This window comes from Phycodurus eques, chromosome 7 (genome assembly GCF_024500275.1).
Source record: "Phycodurus eques isolate BA_2022a chromosome 7, UOR_Pequ_1.1, whole genome shotgun sequence".
Lineage (NCBI taxonomy): Eukaryota > Metazoa > Chordata > Actinopteri > Syngnathiformes > Syngnathidae > Phycodurus > Phycodurus eques.
In genome coordinates this window covers 18,319,319-18,337,184 of record NC_084531.1, presented here as the reverse complement: position 1 = coordinate 18,337,184, position 17,866 = coordinate 18,319,319, and the positions used below count along the sequence as shown (strand labels likewise).

The 17,866-nt window shown below is 41.2% G+C and overlaps 1 protein-coding gene across 5 annotated transcripts; it reads left to right on the top strand.

Annotated features, from left to right (window-relative positions):
* Positions 1-56: 56 nt before the first annotated feature.
* gucy2f (guanylate cyclase 2F, retinal) lies at positions 57-17,435 on the top strand. 5 transcript variants are annotated; one of them, XM_061681254.1, is made up of 19 exons: positions 57-475; positions 547-1,324; positions 2,843-3,141; positions 3,775-4,129; positions 5,224-5,308; positions 5,403-5,499; positions 6,303-6,428; positions 6,584-6,664; positions 7,644-7,820; positions 10,161-10,317; positions 10,451-10,600; positions 12,916-13,064; positions 13,145-13,308; positions 13,388-13,580; positions 14,178-14,352; positions 14,748-14,846; positions 14,916-15,010; positions 15,128-15,213; positions 15,715-17,435. In XM_061681254.1, the coding sequence occupies exons 2-19, from the start codon at positions 598-600 to the stop codon at positions 15,818-15,820; spliced, it is 3,321 nt and encodes a 1,106-aa protein (XP_061537238.1). In that variant the 5' UTR covers positions 57-475; positions 547-597; the 3' UTR covers positions 15,821-17,435. The 5 variants fall into 5 exon arrangements, with proteins under 5 accessions (XP_061537238.1, XP_061537237.1, XP_061537239.1 ...); XM_061681253.1 differs by having other exon boundaries at positions 57-1,324; XM_061681255.1 differs by lacking the exon at positions 15,715-17,435 and adding an exon at positions 15,332-15,708 and having other exon boundaries at positions 57-1,324.
* The last annotated feature ends 431 nt before the right edge of the window (positions 17,436-17,866 follow it).

Below are 17,866 nucleotides of genomic sequence, written 5' to 3'. Positions count from 1 at the left end.
AGTGGATTAGCGAGTAACACCTACATTTTGGCCCACAGTCACTTTGGCAGATTGGATTGAATGAGTCTGGGACTGACACCGTCCTCATAATATAAAAACAAACAAAACAAAAAAATACATTTCTATTAGTATTGTGGGCTGTTCTTTTTTTGTGTGTTTTTTTTTTTCAACTGAGACTGGATTACATATTTTTTGAAACCTTTCTTCCAGCACGAGTGCAGAGGAGCACACTTGTTTGTTGTCATATCCGTCACATAAACACAGCGGGTGGCTGCAGGGGGTAAGTAGCTCTCCAGGGTGCTGAAGTTTTCTCCAAACGGCTCCCCGGTTTCCCCATCTCCCCCACTTGGCTGCCTGGCGATCCAAGCGCGATGATTCGGCTCCCCGGTCGCTCAAGACAAACAGGTAAGATTGCGAGGATGGTGAGGCGATGCCTGGACTTCGGAGCTGTCCTGATGACTTAGTAAAAGTAAAGGTAGGTGAGTCATTTTACTTTATTAGTCTGACGTGTTTCAAATGTGAACATTGTGTGTATTTACTTTTCAGATAACACTCCTGCAGTGAAGCTAAAACGACCTCAAATTCACAGCCAGGACAATGCTACATTTTCGACCTTTATGGGAGTCCAACCATCTATTTGTGCCTATAATTAAAAGGAGGCATATTTTACTGGCGCCGCCTTTTTATAACTTTCTCGTATGGGCTCTCCTCGGATTGTTGACGTTCCCTTGCTGTGTCCGCTGTTTGGTATTCAAAGTGGGCGTCCTGGGGCCTTGGAACTGCGACCCAATCTTCTACAGGACGCTGCCTGCCGCCGCCGCAAGACTCGCTGTAAGCAGGATAAACCGAGACCTCAGTTTAAACTTGGGCCTGGAGATGGACTTTGTCATCCTGCAGGAGCCTTGCGAAACTTCCAAAGCTCTGACAGAATTCATATACTACAAGAATATGGCGGATGCCTTTGTGGGCCCCACTAATCCCGGATACTGTACGGCAGCGTCACTGCTGACAAAGAACTGGGACAAGGCCATCTTCTCCCACAGTTGTGTCAATTTTGAGCTGGACCGAATCACTGGATACCCGACTTTTACAAGGACGGTGCCGTTTCCCTCCGAGGTGCTTTTCATGGTATTGAAGCACTTCCAGTGGGCTAACATCGTGGTGGTCTCCTCCAGTGAAGACATCTGGATGGACACGGCGGAGAGAGTGGCTGCTGCCATGAGGAAAAAGGGGCTTCCCGTCGCCTTGGTTACGTCCGTGGGCATCAACGAGACCCAAGTTGAGAGCACGCTGAGGAAGATCCGAGACGCAGGAGAGATAAGAGGTGAGTGGGTTGAAATTAAAGTAACTGTAAGGATAATTGAACACAATCAGTTGTTACCAGAGGGGATAATGCGAAAAATCTGTTCCAAGGTCAAACTTTCAGAATCATATAAGCTTTTTCCTACTGTACAGACAATCTTTTCTGGAACATTTAAGCATGGTTCATATTAAAATATAAAAACAATCAGTGTTAGGTTTAATGATGAAAGCACAATGCGCAGTTCTCCAAATAACAGGCAAAGCATGGTTACTTCAAGTTGTTTATTTGTGACTCCCATTTGAAGTTTACTGTAAAACTGACACATAAAACAGAAGACAAAAAATATATATCATGTATTCAGACACCAAAATGTTCAACCAAACCATATAATTTCATCTAACGGAGGTCTACTTTGGCAACGTTTAATGTGAAACACTGTAGACAGAAGGGTGAATGGAAATTCACATAGATGTTACATTATCATAAACTGTCAAACGACTGCGACTTTAACACACACACCTGCTCCGTGTGTGTGTGTACATACAAACAATACATACAAACAGAACTTAAAACAATACTTATTATGACTACTAATACAATAATAGTGATTGAATGATTATAAATGAAAATGCTTGAAAAGCAAAAGTTACTCTTCTCCTAACTTACACTTCTCTGTACAGTTTTCCCCTGGTCATATCGCATTTTGTTTTAAGTGACCTTTGTGGGTTTTTACAGTTGTATACTTAGTAATTGTAATGCCCTCCCATGTGGGAAAGTAGAGCCACAGTGAAACCTTTCAGCTGTTTATTGAACAGAAGCAGAATTGTAAAACACAGACATTGAGCACACTCATTCAAAAAAGTAGACAGTATTTCAAACATGTTTTTATACATTTAAGTGTACAGCATTTATATGTTTAAATGTGTATAGAGGATGTGGCAGTGGTAAAACTAGATAAAATGTTTTTTATGGCTTCTGTATCGCATATTTTCACTCTATCCATCAATTTTCGAGCTGACTTTGAGAGAGAGGCTTTGGATTGGTTGCCAGCCAATCGGAAGCACATATAAGACAGACAACCATTCACACTCACGTTCACGGTCACAGCACATTGTCGCCAAACGCCAACTATACATACTGAAATCTGTATGTCGGCGGAGGGGTGGCCAATCAAAAATTAGGGAGTGCCTCATAACCCCCCCGAGAATGCCCCGGTCGCCCATATCAAAACCCGTCCCTGATTTTATACTTCCAACTTTACATGCAGTATGTAGAAGACGCATTTCTGTTTCAAAGATATGCCTGGATGAGGTTCCGAGCCCTGTAACTCAACCACACCAAGTACCTTTGGGATGAACTCTCTGAGGTCCAACATCTTGTAGAAGGTTTTCTCAAGCGAGTGGGAACTGTTATTGCTGACAATGGGAGCCAAACTCCCCATTCCATTAAATGTTTACTCGGTTTTGGCGTGATAACCAGTTGTCCCAATACTTTTGCCTGTCGTATCATTTAACATATGATTCCTTGTGTGTGTTTCAGTCATCGTCATGTGCATGCACTCCGTGTTGCTCGGAGGAGAGCACCAGGCCACTTTCCTTGTCAAGGCCCAGCAAATGGGTCTGACTTCCGGCAAGTACGTTTTCGTGCCCTATGACACCCTGCACTACAGTTTGCCCTACAACGCGCCCTACTTCCCCCTGCAAAACAACAGCAGGCTGAGTGAGGCCTATGACGCCGTGTTAACAATCACCATAGTCTCAGACCCCGTGTCCTTCCACGAGGCGTACGCGGCAGCGAAAGAGAGCGGGGAAGTTACGCTGAGTGCGGCGGCGCAGCAGGTGGGAACGAGTTTTAAAAATCATTTTGGTCTGGATACAGTGTTTCCCAACCTTGGTTTGCACACACCAAATAAAAATGGCACAAAAAGTGGATAAACAGGTTAATTATGTACTTTCTGCCATCTAGTGGAAAAGCATTTAATTGTAAGCTATATAATTTGACCTGATGCTCTCAAGGCAAAATTATTTGGAATCACATGGTCAAGAACAGTGTCACACGTTTTTTTAAGGCAAGGCACATATTTTACATTACAAAACACCACCAAACAATAATGTTAGTACAAGTATATTTGTAAGTAGTATACTGTAATAATGATGAGCTCAACTTACTCACTCATGTACTTACTCATTGTGAAAAATTGTCCTGTTTTGTTGAACACAAAGCAAATGGCAAAAGGGGGATACACAGGTTAGTTGTATGTTCTTCCATCGACTGGAAAAGTATTGTTCCTCCTTTCAACATACGTGACTTGTAAACATACTGTAGATGAACAAAGATACATAAATGATCATTTTCAGACCAATAAAGGGATTTTAAGAATTACCCACGGCACATTGGTGTGCCGTGACAAAGTGGTTAAGAATCCTTACTCTTGACTAGCTTATACTAACAGTCTTTGCTTTGTATTGCAGGTTAATCCACTATTCGGTACCATCTATAACAGCATCTATTTCCTGGCCAAGTCCATCCACAAGACCAGGAGAGCTGGCATGCATCTGTCAGGCTCAAACCTGGCCTACTTCACCAAGAACATAACCTTCAGTGGCTTCAACCAGAAGGTCCAGGTGGACAACAGTGGTGAAATCCAAACCAGCTACATCATCCTGGACACCAGCAACGCCGGCAGCCAGCTGTACCCGACCTATGTGGTGGACCTCACATCCGGGCGGCTTCGGTTTGCTGGGCGGTCCATTCATTTTCCAGGAGGGTCTCCTCCACCTTCTGATTCCAGCTGCTGGTTTGTTGAGAGTGCTCTCTGCACAGGAGGTAAGTGGCTTTGGTTCAGGGTCTTCATCAGAGATGGTTATTGGACATCGTTTTTTTTCAATCGGTCAACTAAGTATTCATTTTACTAGGACGGGGCAGCAATTCTCAACTGGTGGGTCGTAGACCCAAAAGCGAATCGTAGACACATTTTGGGTGGGTCGCAGACAGCTAGCGAACAAATTACATTGAAAATGCGGGTCCCAAGGTGACAAAGGTTGAGAACCACATGGATGGGGGATCTCACTCTGAATGTTCTAAACTCCTGTTTCCATGCTAGTGTAGTATTGAGCAGAATATGCTGCCCGAGGGAGTTGTCCCAAAGTGTGGATGTAGCGCAACTTCCCATAGCTGACGTGAGGTTGTCTTTAATCTACAAACTAGTTGAGACCGAATCAAGACTGACTCTGCTGGCTGCAGCTGAGTAGTGCACGCCATTCTGACTCAATTACAATGGTCTGGGATCTATGCACGTTCAAAGTAGTATTGGCCACTATATGAGGAAATAAAGGAATCTAAAAGTTGTGGCAATATTTTTTTATATTATTTCAATAAACATTGGGAAATACTAAGAGGGGACAAATTGCATAGAGCTGAGGCACACAATGCAGTGAGCAATCTCTTCTGACTAATATGGCAGCTGCTGTCACACTGATACCAAACATGAGCTGCCTCGTCGTGACCACAAACATACAATCCTTTACACTCAAATTATTTGGAGAAACGTGAGAAAAAGCTTGGATAATGAGCCACATGCTACTTCACCAAGTCAAGACAAATACCGTAAATTATTATTTATTATCTGATGATATGCAACAGCTGCTCTGGTAAAACTCCATTACACTGACAAGATGCTTGATTATTGTAGTTTGCAATGGTATACAATTACATTAATGTAAAGTTTCTAATACATCCGTTAACCTATTTAACGACCTAAGTGGGGGTGGAGTTTTGGAAACAGCTGTCGTGAAGTGCTGTTCAACACCACTGTGAACCCCAATTATAATTATAAGCATATTGTTCAAGGAATACCCCTATTAATCCATGTATCGATCGTTCTGTCTGTTTGTCTGTGTCTAAATCTTGTTGTTATGCAGGTGTGGAGGTAACCTACATCATAGTGGTGTTTTCAGTCATCTTGGCTTTGGCTGTAACAGGGCTCATCATCAGTCTATATATCAGGTACAGACTAAGGCACGCCACTATCTGGAACAATACAATTTACTGTAATGACGTCTGGTGTCTTTTTTCATTTTTTGTGGCTCTGACCTGACAGGAGGAGACTCCAACAAATCCAGCTGATCAAAGGTCCAAATCGGATTCTGTTGACTTTTGAGGATCTTACTTTCATCAACCCTCAGATTAGCAATAAAGTGAGCGTTCATTAAGTATCCCACGTTCTGTTTTAAGTCACGATTTGATCCATTACCCCATGCATTACATTTGGGATTGAAAATTGGTGGCACATTGTTAGAAACAGTCCAGATTCGTCGCATGGGAGGTATCGCTTTGGAATTTTGAAACTTTGAAAATGAATTTAGGATCATAGGAATTGATTTGACAAAATATTCCATGTAATATTATATTTTGATTATAAGGGCAGCATGGTGGCCAATTGTGATCACATATGCCTCGGAGTTATGAGGTTCGGTATTTGAATCTCGTCTCTGGCCCTCATACGTTGAGTTTGCATGTTCTCCCCACCTTCCTCCCACATTGCAAAAACATGCATGACAGGTTCAGTGAAGACTCAAAGTTGTCCTTCGGTTTAAATGTGTGTGAATGGTTGTCTGTCTATTCGTGTGCTGCGATTGTACACCACAGCTTGCCAAAATTCAGCTGTCATAGGCTCCAGCGAACACTAATGAGGATAAGCCATATCAAAAATTGATGGATGGATTTTGATAACGTTCTGATTCATTGGTTGATTTATTTCTGTGTTTAAGGATTTTCAAACAAGTTGTAAGTGTCCTTTATAGACAAACTTGAAATCCTGTTAATTATCGTATTTATCTATTAATTCCCAAATTATTCCTATTTCTAACTTTGAAAAGTCATTACATTTTGCCCCATATGTTTTATGCGCCACAAAAATTAATGTGCGTACAATAAATTCTTACTGACTGCAGTTATTCTTCTTTATTTTGTGACATTTTCCATTTAATTTCATGCACAGAAAATAACTTTGGAGGACATGAGTGAGTCCAAAAGTGCTCTGGAGGAGAAATCTGCCGACCGTTCACATTCAGTGAACAGCATGCACACAGCGACTCACGAGACCACCAACGTTGCCATTTTTGAGGTAAAGCTCCCTGAGGAAAATGTAGTTTGAAAAAGACCCCCATATTTTTTTTCAATAAGGACCTCATACTCAAAAGAATAGCTTGATGCTCCAATTTACATAAATGGTAGCAACATTGCAATAATATAACATTTCACATGTGACCTCTCCACCAGGGTGACTGGGTGTGGCTAAAGAAATTTGAGGATGGCCAGTTTAAGGAGGTGAAGCAGAGCAGCACAAAGATTTTTACCAAGGTCAGTGCTATTAAGTCTTCATCTGGCAAACAATTTTTATCTCAAATTTGTTTGCGAAACCTCCTCAGAAATGTCCCATGTTCATTCATAAACTAGGACACATGCTACAGTTATAATCCAAATGCTGTTTATGAACTATTTTTTTTATATCTACCATGGTACTCAATAAACTAGCACATGCCTTCTACAAGTTTGAATTGTCTACAAAAAGTGATGAAACAATTGTGAATCACCTTATTTGCGTTGATTAGCCTGTTTGTAAATTTGATGGCTACTTCCTGGTTCATGGACGCCGAAGTTCCAACATGACATAAACTCCACAAAGAAAAAAAGTATCAAACCGAAATTTAAACATGTTGGTGCAAAAACATTTAGTTTGTAGCTCCGTGTGTTAGCAGGCAAATTCCTGGTCTGTCAGTCCATCTGATAGAAGGTTGATTCCTAGCTTACAGGACATAAATTGACGAGACCGAAACATTTTTGTATGTACAGCATGTCAAAATATTCGTGAGCATGACCTGGTTTGTCCGTCCTTATGTTATTACGCTACTCCCTGGTTTATAGTGTTCCCGCGCTATTTGCGGAAGATAGGGACCGAACCCTATTGCATATAGCGAAAATCTCGAGTATTTGACGCCCTCCCAAGAAGGTTTATGATGGCCTATAGATGCCACTCCATAGCGGCAAAGGGGTTGAAGTGACTAGTCGACATGCCGACTTTTGCACTCTGCAATAACGGTCAGAGTCAACAGCAAATAGGTGAGTTTATAAACGAATAGCAGAGTATAGTATAGTAGTACAGTATAGCAGAGTTCCAAAACAATATCAGAGAGTGAGGTGATGAATTAGTAAATGCCAAATTGTGAATATGTTATACACTGTACAGTGATTGATACAAAACCATCATAATGGGGCTCTTCCAATGGGGTTTCATGAAAATCAGTTAGTAATCAAACCTGCTGTCTAATATCCCTTTCAGATGAAGGACTTGAGAAATGAGAACGTAAATCCCTTCCTGGGCTTCTTCACGGAAAGCTCTATGTTTGCGGTGGTGACGGAGCATTGCTCTAGGGGGAGTCTGCAGGACCTGCTTAGGAACAAGGACGTCAAATTAGACTGGATGTTCAAGTCCTCGCTTGTGCTTGACCTCATCAAGGTAAACGCCAACCCTCCTGCCTGCCCTGTACGGCGTCATGTGACGCTCTTGTAATAAATCTGGAACACTCTAGTTAAGCATTGGTGCTCCAAGAGGAAACATGCTGCTGCTTATGCACCTTATGGTGCCTTCAATTACACTGAAGCTGTTGTACCAAAATATCATGTGCTTGCTTCTTGAATGTGACCGTTGAAGTAAAGTTCACTAATCACATTTTCATTATTCATAACGGCAATTATCAAAGTCAGTGATAGGCTGACCATATGCGTAATATAGTAATTATGATTATTTGTAATAGCTATGCTGACGTCAATAACATTGAAGCTGTATTTCAACAACAACAAAGTTGCCTCTTGAATGAGGGCATTGGACTTAAGTTAAGTGACTTAACCACGATTCAATAATTTTTTTTAGAGATTGTTTGCTTCAGTTGAGCTTGTGTACAAATGTTTAAATCTAGGGAATTCTGCCAAGCAGCAAGTGCCACAACCATGTTGCTGGCTAGCTGCATATTTCTTTCACAAGATTTGTAATGAATTGAGTGAAATCAATGGAGCATCCATCCATTTTCTGTTCCGCTTATCCTCACTAGGAAAAATCAAAGTAATTATTTCAAAAGGTGAATTACAAAAAGAGACACTAGACAATAAAAAAAAACGAATTGTAATTTTCCTGGTATATAACATACCTACGCTTAACACAGCAAATTTGGAAACACAAACCTCGGAGCTGAACGTAACACTCCCCCAAAGTTTCAGAGAGAAATCATCACTTTTGAAAGAGTTAACACGAATAACACCATGACAGTGTTACAAAAACAACTCCGATATGTGCAAAATATTGACACCATTTTGGATGAGTTAACATTATTAACAAGATGAAAGTCTTAACAGCTCCGATAATGTAAAATATTGACACCATAAGAGAAGAGTTAATATTATTGCTTCACACTTGTAGTATAAAATATTGATTGATATTAAATGTATGTGTATACAGTATTTATAATATAATAGAAACAAATGTTATTTTTTTTAAAAAGTATTTTTTCAAAAACAATTGCAAATAATGAAAATAGCCTTTATTTTTCCTGGAATGGAATGCTTACATCATCTAAGTCACCAGCGAAGATATGATGCAGCGATCACGGCCAGGTCATTATTCATCATACAACAGACAGTCATGGTTTCACTAAAGAAAAATACCTATTAAACACATACTTGTTACAATGTAGGTAGAAGTAAAGCAATGCAAAAAAGCAACGTTTAGTTACAACTATAGCTGTAGCTAAACGTTGCATTTTTTTTCCATTTGTAAATATATTTACAAATGGGCACCACAAAGCATGCTGAGCAGCAAGGCTTTGACCGTTGTTACAACATATACTGTATTCTTCTTATACTACTGCAGTTCACAGCATCAATTCATCATTATTTTCACATTTTTATTAATCACACTGTACATATTTCGCACATTGGGCACATTCTCCTCTCTTTCAGGGTCCCCTGGGGGGCTGACACGAGGCATGACGAGGCGGACGCCAGGCCAGGTCCTGGCACATCTGTGCTGGTCTCCGGTCTGGTGCCCCGCCTTTTCTGCCCTGCCGGTCCTCCAATTTTAATGCATCATACACCCGTCAGTGGAGGGCAGTGTCAGGCCGGGGAGGACACTCGGCCAGGTGTTCCGGCTCTCCGGCACGCCATGCCTTTCCCCCGGGGATGTTTAATGCACCACATACATTCACACATCCTTTGGGAAGAAGGTTGGCCTGGGAGGGGGGGGGTGATAGTTGCGGGTCATAATTTCCCCGTGACCGTCTCACCCCACCCCCACCAATCTGCCCAATTTTAATGCACGACACACCACCACGCACGATCACGGTCCAGAGACAATGGTCGCCTGTAGGGGACCTGGTAACCATAGTAATAGGGGGTCGGGGGGGGGGGTCTTCACATTTCTCTTGGTTTGACTCCTGACAGATCCACCATTCTCCATGGCTATGCAGCTGAACAGGACAGGTTAAAAAAAACTTAATTAAAAACACACACAAAATAAAAAATGCAGGAATAGGAAAACGGTGCTGGCCAATCTTTCTCAAACTGAAGAATTGCAGGTGCATAGGTGGAGCTTAATTAAAATCTCTGAAGAGTTAATGTAACACCATGTGATTAACTCTGTGAAATAACTCCTACTCTGGACACCATTCAAATCCGAAAAATTGCTAAATGTTAAAATTACACTTTGGGAGTTAAAATCACCCCCTAAAAATGTAACCCTGAAATGTTAACACTCCAAGTTTTGCTGTGTGGTTATATCCAATGTTTTCATACTTTGTGCTTCCAGGGTATGAAATACCTCCACCATAGGGATTTTCCACATGGCCGGCTGAAATCTCGAAACTGCGTGGTGGATGGTCGCTTTGTGCTCAAGATCACCGACTACGGTTTTAACGATCTACTAGAGTCTCAGAAAGCCCCTGTAGAACAACCTCCACCTGAAGGTAGCATGTTTTTTTCTGGCAACTATTTACCAGAAATATCCATCCATCCATCCATTGTCTGTACCGCTTTATCCTCACAAGGGTTGCGGGTACCAGAAACATTACAATTACAATTTCCATCTCCTCCATTTAGACCTTTTTTGGACTGCTCCAGAATTCCTGAGGGATCTCACAAGTTCCCGTAAAGGCACCTACAAGGGGGACGTGTACAGTTTTTCTATTATCCTGCAAGAGGTAGTGGTCCGAGGACCACCGTACTGCATGCTGGGCCTGCCACACGAAGGTGTGTATCTATAAAGACAAATAGTTTTGTTTTTGTTTGTTTGTTTTTTCAACGATGAGACATAGTGAAGATTTCACACAAGGGGCAAGTGATCCAACTTGCCCCCAACAGATGCAATGTGAAAAAGAATAGAGTAGGTAATAGAACAGACACTATCAGTCCATTTACAATAGCGCTGGTCCTCATTATGGCCACGTGTGAGCTCGAGTGACTTTGTGGGAGAGGCTGGCTACACCCTGGACTGGTCACCAGCCAGCACATACACCAACAGTCATTCAGGCTTATTCACACACATGCATGTTTTTGGAATGTGGGAGGAAGCTGAAGTACTGAGAGAAAACCAACGCAAGCATGGGGAGAACTCGGAAACACCTCACAAAAACTGGAGCAAAGATTTGAACCCCATACTTAAAAACTTTGAGGCAGGCAAACAACTAGGTCATCATGCTGCTCGGTGCAAGACGAATGTGCACAAATTAGCACATGGTATTTTCCGTCCCCTTTGGAGTAATTTCAATCATGATTGAGTGACTTCCTGTTCCTGTAATAACAATGAAATAGAATGTAAAGAATGAAACAGTTTGTGCATCATGATTAATTTAGTGTGTGGCTCCTTCTGGTGTGTGGCGGTATTATGTATATGTGGATGTGTGTGTGTGTATATATATATATATATGTATATATATATATATATACATATATATATATACACAGTGTGTACGGAAAGTTTTCAGTCCCCCTTAAACTTTTCATTCTTTATTATATTGCAGTCATTTATTAAAATCATTTAAGTTAATTTTTTACTCATTAATGACACACAGCACCCCATATTGACAGGGGAAAAAAATTAAATATTAAAAAAGAAAAACTGAAATATCACACAGCCATAAGTATTCAGACCCTTTGCTGTGACACTCATATATTTATCTCGGGTGTTGTCCATTTCTTCTGATCATCCTTAAGATGGTTCTACACCTTCATTGGAGTCCAGCTGTGTTTGATTATACAGATTGGACTTGATTAGGAAAGCCACACACCTGTCTATATTAGACCTGACAGCTCAGTTGAAGATGAGCCTCACATCCTGTTTGTGGATTGTTAACGCAGAAGTCAGAGGTGTGATTGTGGTCGGTGGTGTGGCTGGGTGGGTGTGGGGTTTGAAAGTGTCCTTTTCAAATCTGCAGTCGAAGGTGTTCAGGTCGTTGGCTAGTGTACTGTTTTTCTCAGCTTGGGGTGATCGTCGCTTGTAATTGGTCAGCGATTGTAATGCATGCTAGACTGATTTTGGAGTCGTTAGCGCTAAACTGTTTTTCCAACTTTGCTGCATAGTTTCTTTTTGTAACGTTAATTTCTTTAGTCAGCTGGTTTCTAGCGTGATTATACAGGGCCCTGTTGGCAAAGTTGCTTAAGTTTGGCAGTGAACCACGGCTTGTTGTAATTGAACGAGCGAAATGACTTTGTTGGTACACACACATTTTCGCAGACAAATATAGGATGTGACACTGTCCGTATATTCATCCAGGCTGCCAGCTGAATTTTCAAAGACACTGCCAGTCTGTGGAGTCTGTATTGTCTATATATTGTATGCCCATTGCTCAAGTAGCTTTATAACACGCCGCACACAGTCTTTGCCGTGTCGATTGGCTTGTCATATAGGCAAAAGTACAGACGTCAGTACTGAAAACTACTGCGTGGGTCTTTTTTTCCAGACTGCCCAGTGCATAATAACCACAATAGAGTCGTAGATATATACAAGTTACGTCACAACGTCGGATAGAGCCGAAGACCAAAAGGTGCTAGATGCAAAAAGCAGGAGGCGCATTCTGAATCATATTTATCGATTTAACTGCTGTATATCTGCTATATAATCACTTCTAAATGGTAGATGTGGTTTGTAAAGGGGTTAAAGTTATAAAATAAATTTGTAACCTCTTTGTTCTCTGACCTTTAGCCTCTTTTTTCAAGAATTGTTCACTATCTGCCAAACTGCTGCTTGTTGTGAAGTGAGATGACTTGAGTTCGCTGCCACCATCTAGTGTTCGTATCTCAAATCTTTGCCTTCAAGTCAAAGCATAAAAATCAGCCAACCGAGGGCTCATCCCTCGAAAACCTCCACTGTATTGTTTTTTTTCTACTGTGATTTGTGATCCACCATTTTAGAAAAAAGAGCAAATTAAAATGTTGATTTATGAATGTGTCAATGGTGTTTACGTGTTTGTTTGTAAGCTGTTTTGGGGGATAAATGTACCCAATATTCCCACCTATTTTGTTATTATTCTCCACATCCTGTCTGACATTTATACTCTCGTTATCAGAGATCATTCGAAAGGTTAAGAAGCCCCCTCCAATGTGTCGGCCCACGGTGGCTCCCGACCAGGCTCCTCTGGAATGTATCCAGCTGATGAAGCAGTGTTGGAGTGAGCTTCCGGACCGAAGACCCAATTTCGATGAGATTTTTGACAGGGTTTGTTCGGGATTTAAGAAGTAGTTTTATCATACTCTGTTTTTTGTTTTTCCACATAATAGTTTCAGTTTTTCTTGTAGTTCAAGATCATCAACAAGGGTAAGAAGACTAACATCATTGACTCCATGTTGAGGATGTTGGAGCAGTACAGCTCCAATCTGGAGGACCTCATCCGAGAGCGAACGGAGGAGCTGGAGGTGGAGAAGCACAGGACAGAGAAACTACTCTCCGAAATGCTGCCACCGTCAGTTGAAACACACCCAAACGCAAAAATAAAATTCAAATTTTAAAAAAGTCACCTGATCGCCCTCTGTGTCCATCAGTTCTGTGGCCGAGGCATTGAAAACAGGTGCCACAGTGGAGCCGGAGTACTTCGACCAGGTGACCATCTATTTCAGTGACATTGTGGGTTTCACCACGATCTCGTCGCTCAGTGACCCCATCGAGGTGGTCGACCTTCTCAATGACCTCTACACGCTGTTTGATGCTGTGCTCTGCAACCATGATGTCTACAAGGTGAGACACAAGCACACACACAGTTTTGCATTAAAACAAAGTTCCGTTTCTTGTTCTCATCAGATTTTAGTATGCTGCAGTTGTTGTGTTGATATTTTGGAGTGCTTTTTTTTTTTTACATCTTTAAATATGGATGGTTTTAATATCTTCAATTAACTATGATGAAACACTTTCAATGCAGCAAGACCTGCCATATTTTGGAGACATACATTTTCTTGGAGGCAGGTTATGCATATACTGTAACAGAGCCACATTCAGGCTCCCTCAGAATTTCCTCTGTTTTGTTGTATTCTTTTTTAATTTTATTTTAAGCAGTTTTTTGACAATACAGATTGAATAACTTTTTTTTGAATGAATTGGATTTTATGTTGTTTTTTATGGGAATTTGAACAGATTCATTTTTAACCCAGTATACTTTAAAATCAACATTTTTTGTTTCTCTTTTTCCCCCACTGGGGGCCTCTGCAGCATAAGTGGGGTCCTAGGCTATGCCTTTCAATTTATTAATCCGGTCCTATAATTAACTTTTTGTTCACTATCAGAGAGAGTTATCGTGAGATCATGCAGACAAATTATTAACTGACAGATGTCATCCAGGTGGAGACCATTGGTGATGCTTACATGGTGGCATCAGGCTTACCAAAGAGAAATGGCAACAAGCATGCCGCTGAGGTCGCCAACATGTCTCTAAACATCCTCAGCTCAGTGGGAACTTTCAGGATGCGCCACATGCCCGACGTTCCTGTCAGGATACGGATCGGGATCCACTCAGGTAGGTCATCCAGGTGGATTGGGTTGTGCGTCAAATTAAATGGAATGCTATTGAGATGGAAATGGCTCCAAAATACTTTCCTAATTTGTGCAATTGGTACCATCCTCCCTCTTAGGTCTTAATTGAGTTCCTTAAACCTTTCCATTCTCCTGAGTATTGATCAATTCAATGACGAGAAATTATCAGCAGCAGTCAATCAAAAGATATTCTAGAATTTCCAGCATCATTTATGTGTATGTGTATGTTGGAGACTGTATGTATAATTTTGACAAATGTGTGGATGACAGAAAATCCACCAAAATTCTAATTGTACAGAAGCCTGAGAGGTCAAATTTACCTTTGGCTTTTCAATTTATTTCTCCCAAAATGAGCATCATAATTTTGTGCCTTCGCAGGGCCCTGCGTCGCTGGGGTGGTGGGCCTGACCATGCCACGCTACTGCCTGTTTGGAGACACCGTCAACACTGCCTCGAGAATGGAATCCACCGGGCTGCGTGAGTTTCCAATCCCGTATATTTAGTTTTCTGTCCCTTATCATGGAACTCTCAATCATCTTCTCTCAGCTTATAGAATCCACGTAAACCTGAGCACTGTGAACATACTTCGATCTCTCAAAGAAGGTTATAAAATAGAAGTCAGGGGCAAGACGGAGCTGAAGGTAATATTTATTAGGATTAATAAGAACAGAGTCATTAGGACGAATGATAAGATGCTGTATTTCCACAAATACAGCCACAATACATTATCTGAATAAAATGGTTCTCTTTATTACCAGGGGAAAGGTATTGAAGAGACGTACTGGCTCGTAGGAAAGTCTGACTTTGCAAAGCCTTTGCCAAAACCACCAGAGATTAAAGCAGGGTAAGATACCTTTTATAAATGTTTGCCCTCGTGTAGGTTTGCTTTAATGCACAACAGATGCATTTTAAACCCCCATTTGTACTTTTAATGCACTTGTGCAAACTCGTGCAAACCTCAGCGAAGACAATCATGGCCTGAGCCCCGAAGACATAGCCACGTACAAGAGAAAGAAGGCCAAGAAAAAGGCTTGACATGCAGGTAGAGACCACCCTGCTTGCCAGATGGTGTTGTATTCTGTGGTAAACAGCGGCATGCTGTGGAGTGAGCAGTGTTGAATTCCAAGTCTTATTTTGTGATCTTTTCACATTAATCTCTCGATCTTATCAACTTCTGCTCCCTGCCCATAAGCAGATTGTGGAAATCCCTCTTTGTGGTGAATTAACCTTTATGACACTGTAATTCATTTTGTTTTATTTGTGCTACGTTGGTGTGCTGTGCGCTTATTGTGTAGTTAATAAGTAATGTCATATTGAGATTAATTCCAAGCTCTGTCTTCATTAGGGTCAACTGGCAGGAGATGGTGACGGATGAGATCAAGACTCTTTTCCGCAAGGCCAATAGGCCAGTGGACAAGCAAAAAATGAGCGGAAAAGAAGAAAAGATGTGAAAGGAATGAAGCCATGTAACAGATTCCTTCTGGGAAAAAGGAGAGGCAGGCGGAGGACATAGAAGCGGCAGCCAGCCTCTCATCCCGGTGGTGTAATGCGGACTCCTTTAAGAGGATAGTCCATCGACTGGCTAATCTACCTGCAGCCGACACAGCAGAACACGATGGTGCTAATGTAATGAGACTTGTCCCGTGACCTGCCTGTCTAACCCGCTGCCAGTAGACCAGGGACGAATCTTCAGTCAAAGATGCATTCAATCATTTCCTTGATGAACTCACTGGCCACTGAGTGGTCGCCGAAACGAGGAAAGACTCACCCATCCAAAGAGGGGATGCCCTGGATGCCCATTTCAAAATAATATCTATCTTGTATGTGTTAGGTTTGACATGAATGCTCATAATAGGGGAATTAGCTGGCTGCATATTGCACATTGATAACCCCTAAAGATGGAGATAAAAGCTACCTATATTGAATATTAGAAATGGGCACAAACACTTTGCTTGGATTGCATGATGATGCTACAGAATTCATTTTAAAAATGTAAGCATTAATAACAGAAAAAAATAACTAATAAAAATATCCAATATATAAACATTTCCACGGTATAATTGCTGTGAACATGAATTGAATCACAACGATACATGTCTGCTCTGTTTGTTAATTATTTTTTTGAAATCTATGTAATGCCAAACGGAAAATGATGGAAAGCAATGCCCACTATGGGCAAAATCAAGAGAAATTATCTGTGCATTTAGGTCTCTTTAGGTCCCTGTAAAGTGAACAGAAATGTCTTCTGATTTTACATCACAGAGAAGAGTGTTGGTAACAACCCTGGCAAATTTGAATGATTAAAAAGGATGACGCGCTGTGGCGATCCCTAAAGGGACAAGCCGAAAGGAAAAGAAGATGAAGAAAAAGAAAAGAAGGTGAAATGAGGCTTCCAAATCATGAAAAATCAACCCATTGTCCTCGTTGTCCTCGCTTTCAAATGCTGTGGACGTGTGAATGTGCTGAAACCATGATCTGTTCAATTGTCAATCAAATACTACTACAACTTGAAAAACTTGCCTCGTGCCTCCACATCACTACATGCTTGAGCCGCAAAAATATATTCGCTTAAACTCTCTGGGAGCTGAAACATTTCTGACCGGGTTCCCGTGAGGCTTTCCACACCTCTTGCCCAGAGTGATCTTGGATAGGCTCCACCTCACTCAAATTCCTAATGACGACAAGCACTATACAAAATGGATAGAAAGACGAATCCCGACTCTGTATTAAATATAAAACACATAATACAGTACTATTATTTTCACTACAGCACCACCTGCTGGATCTGGCGGGCCCGACTCGCCCCAGGAACAATTTACTACTGGTTACTGCTACGCAATACTATTAACATCATTTTGTTTAGCTAAATCCTCGTACATAACACTACTAGTTGACATGTATTTACCATAGCCAAACACGTTTATTTAAATGATTATTTATGGAGAGAGAAAAAACTGATGTTGTTCATAATTATTCATGAGCCAAATTGGATAAGGGAAAAAAAACATTTTATACGTTGTTAATTTTCTTGTAAGTTAACACAACAGCACAATAGTATAGTGTACATGAGGAGAAATGTGACATTAAAATATAGGGTTGTACAAAATATTTGTCGTTTGTTTGGTTCTTACATAGGGTGGCACTCATTCCACTTTACAGGAGTTTTGCATATTTTTGCATTTTGTTGGTTTACATTGATGTTTCAAAAGTCAAAATATGAAGTCCATATGTAGTGTTAATGAGACAGGAAGCTGGAAATTAGTTTTGAATGTTTTACGAGCATACGAATTAGCCCCCGGAGTTCCCAACTCACCATGAAGACCCTGCACTCCGATTTCAACCCAGCCTCTCCTTTGTGCAGGATATCTCCCAAAGACTTTTATTTAGTCTAGCAGTGGTTGAACAAGTCAAGCCTGACATTCTTGGGATAGCTGACTTCAGCAGATTATCCATGGGGGTCACACCACCACATCCATCACTAACATGGGAAAAATTGT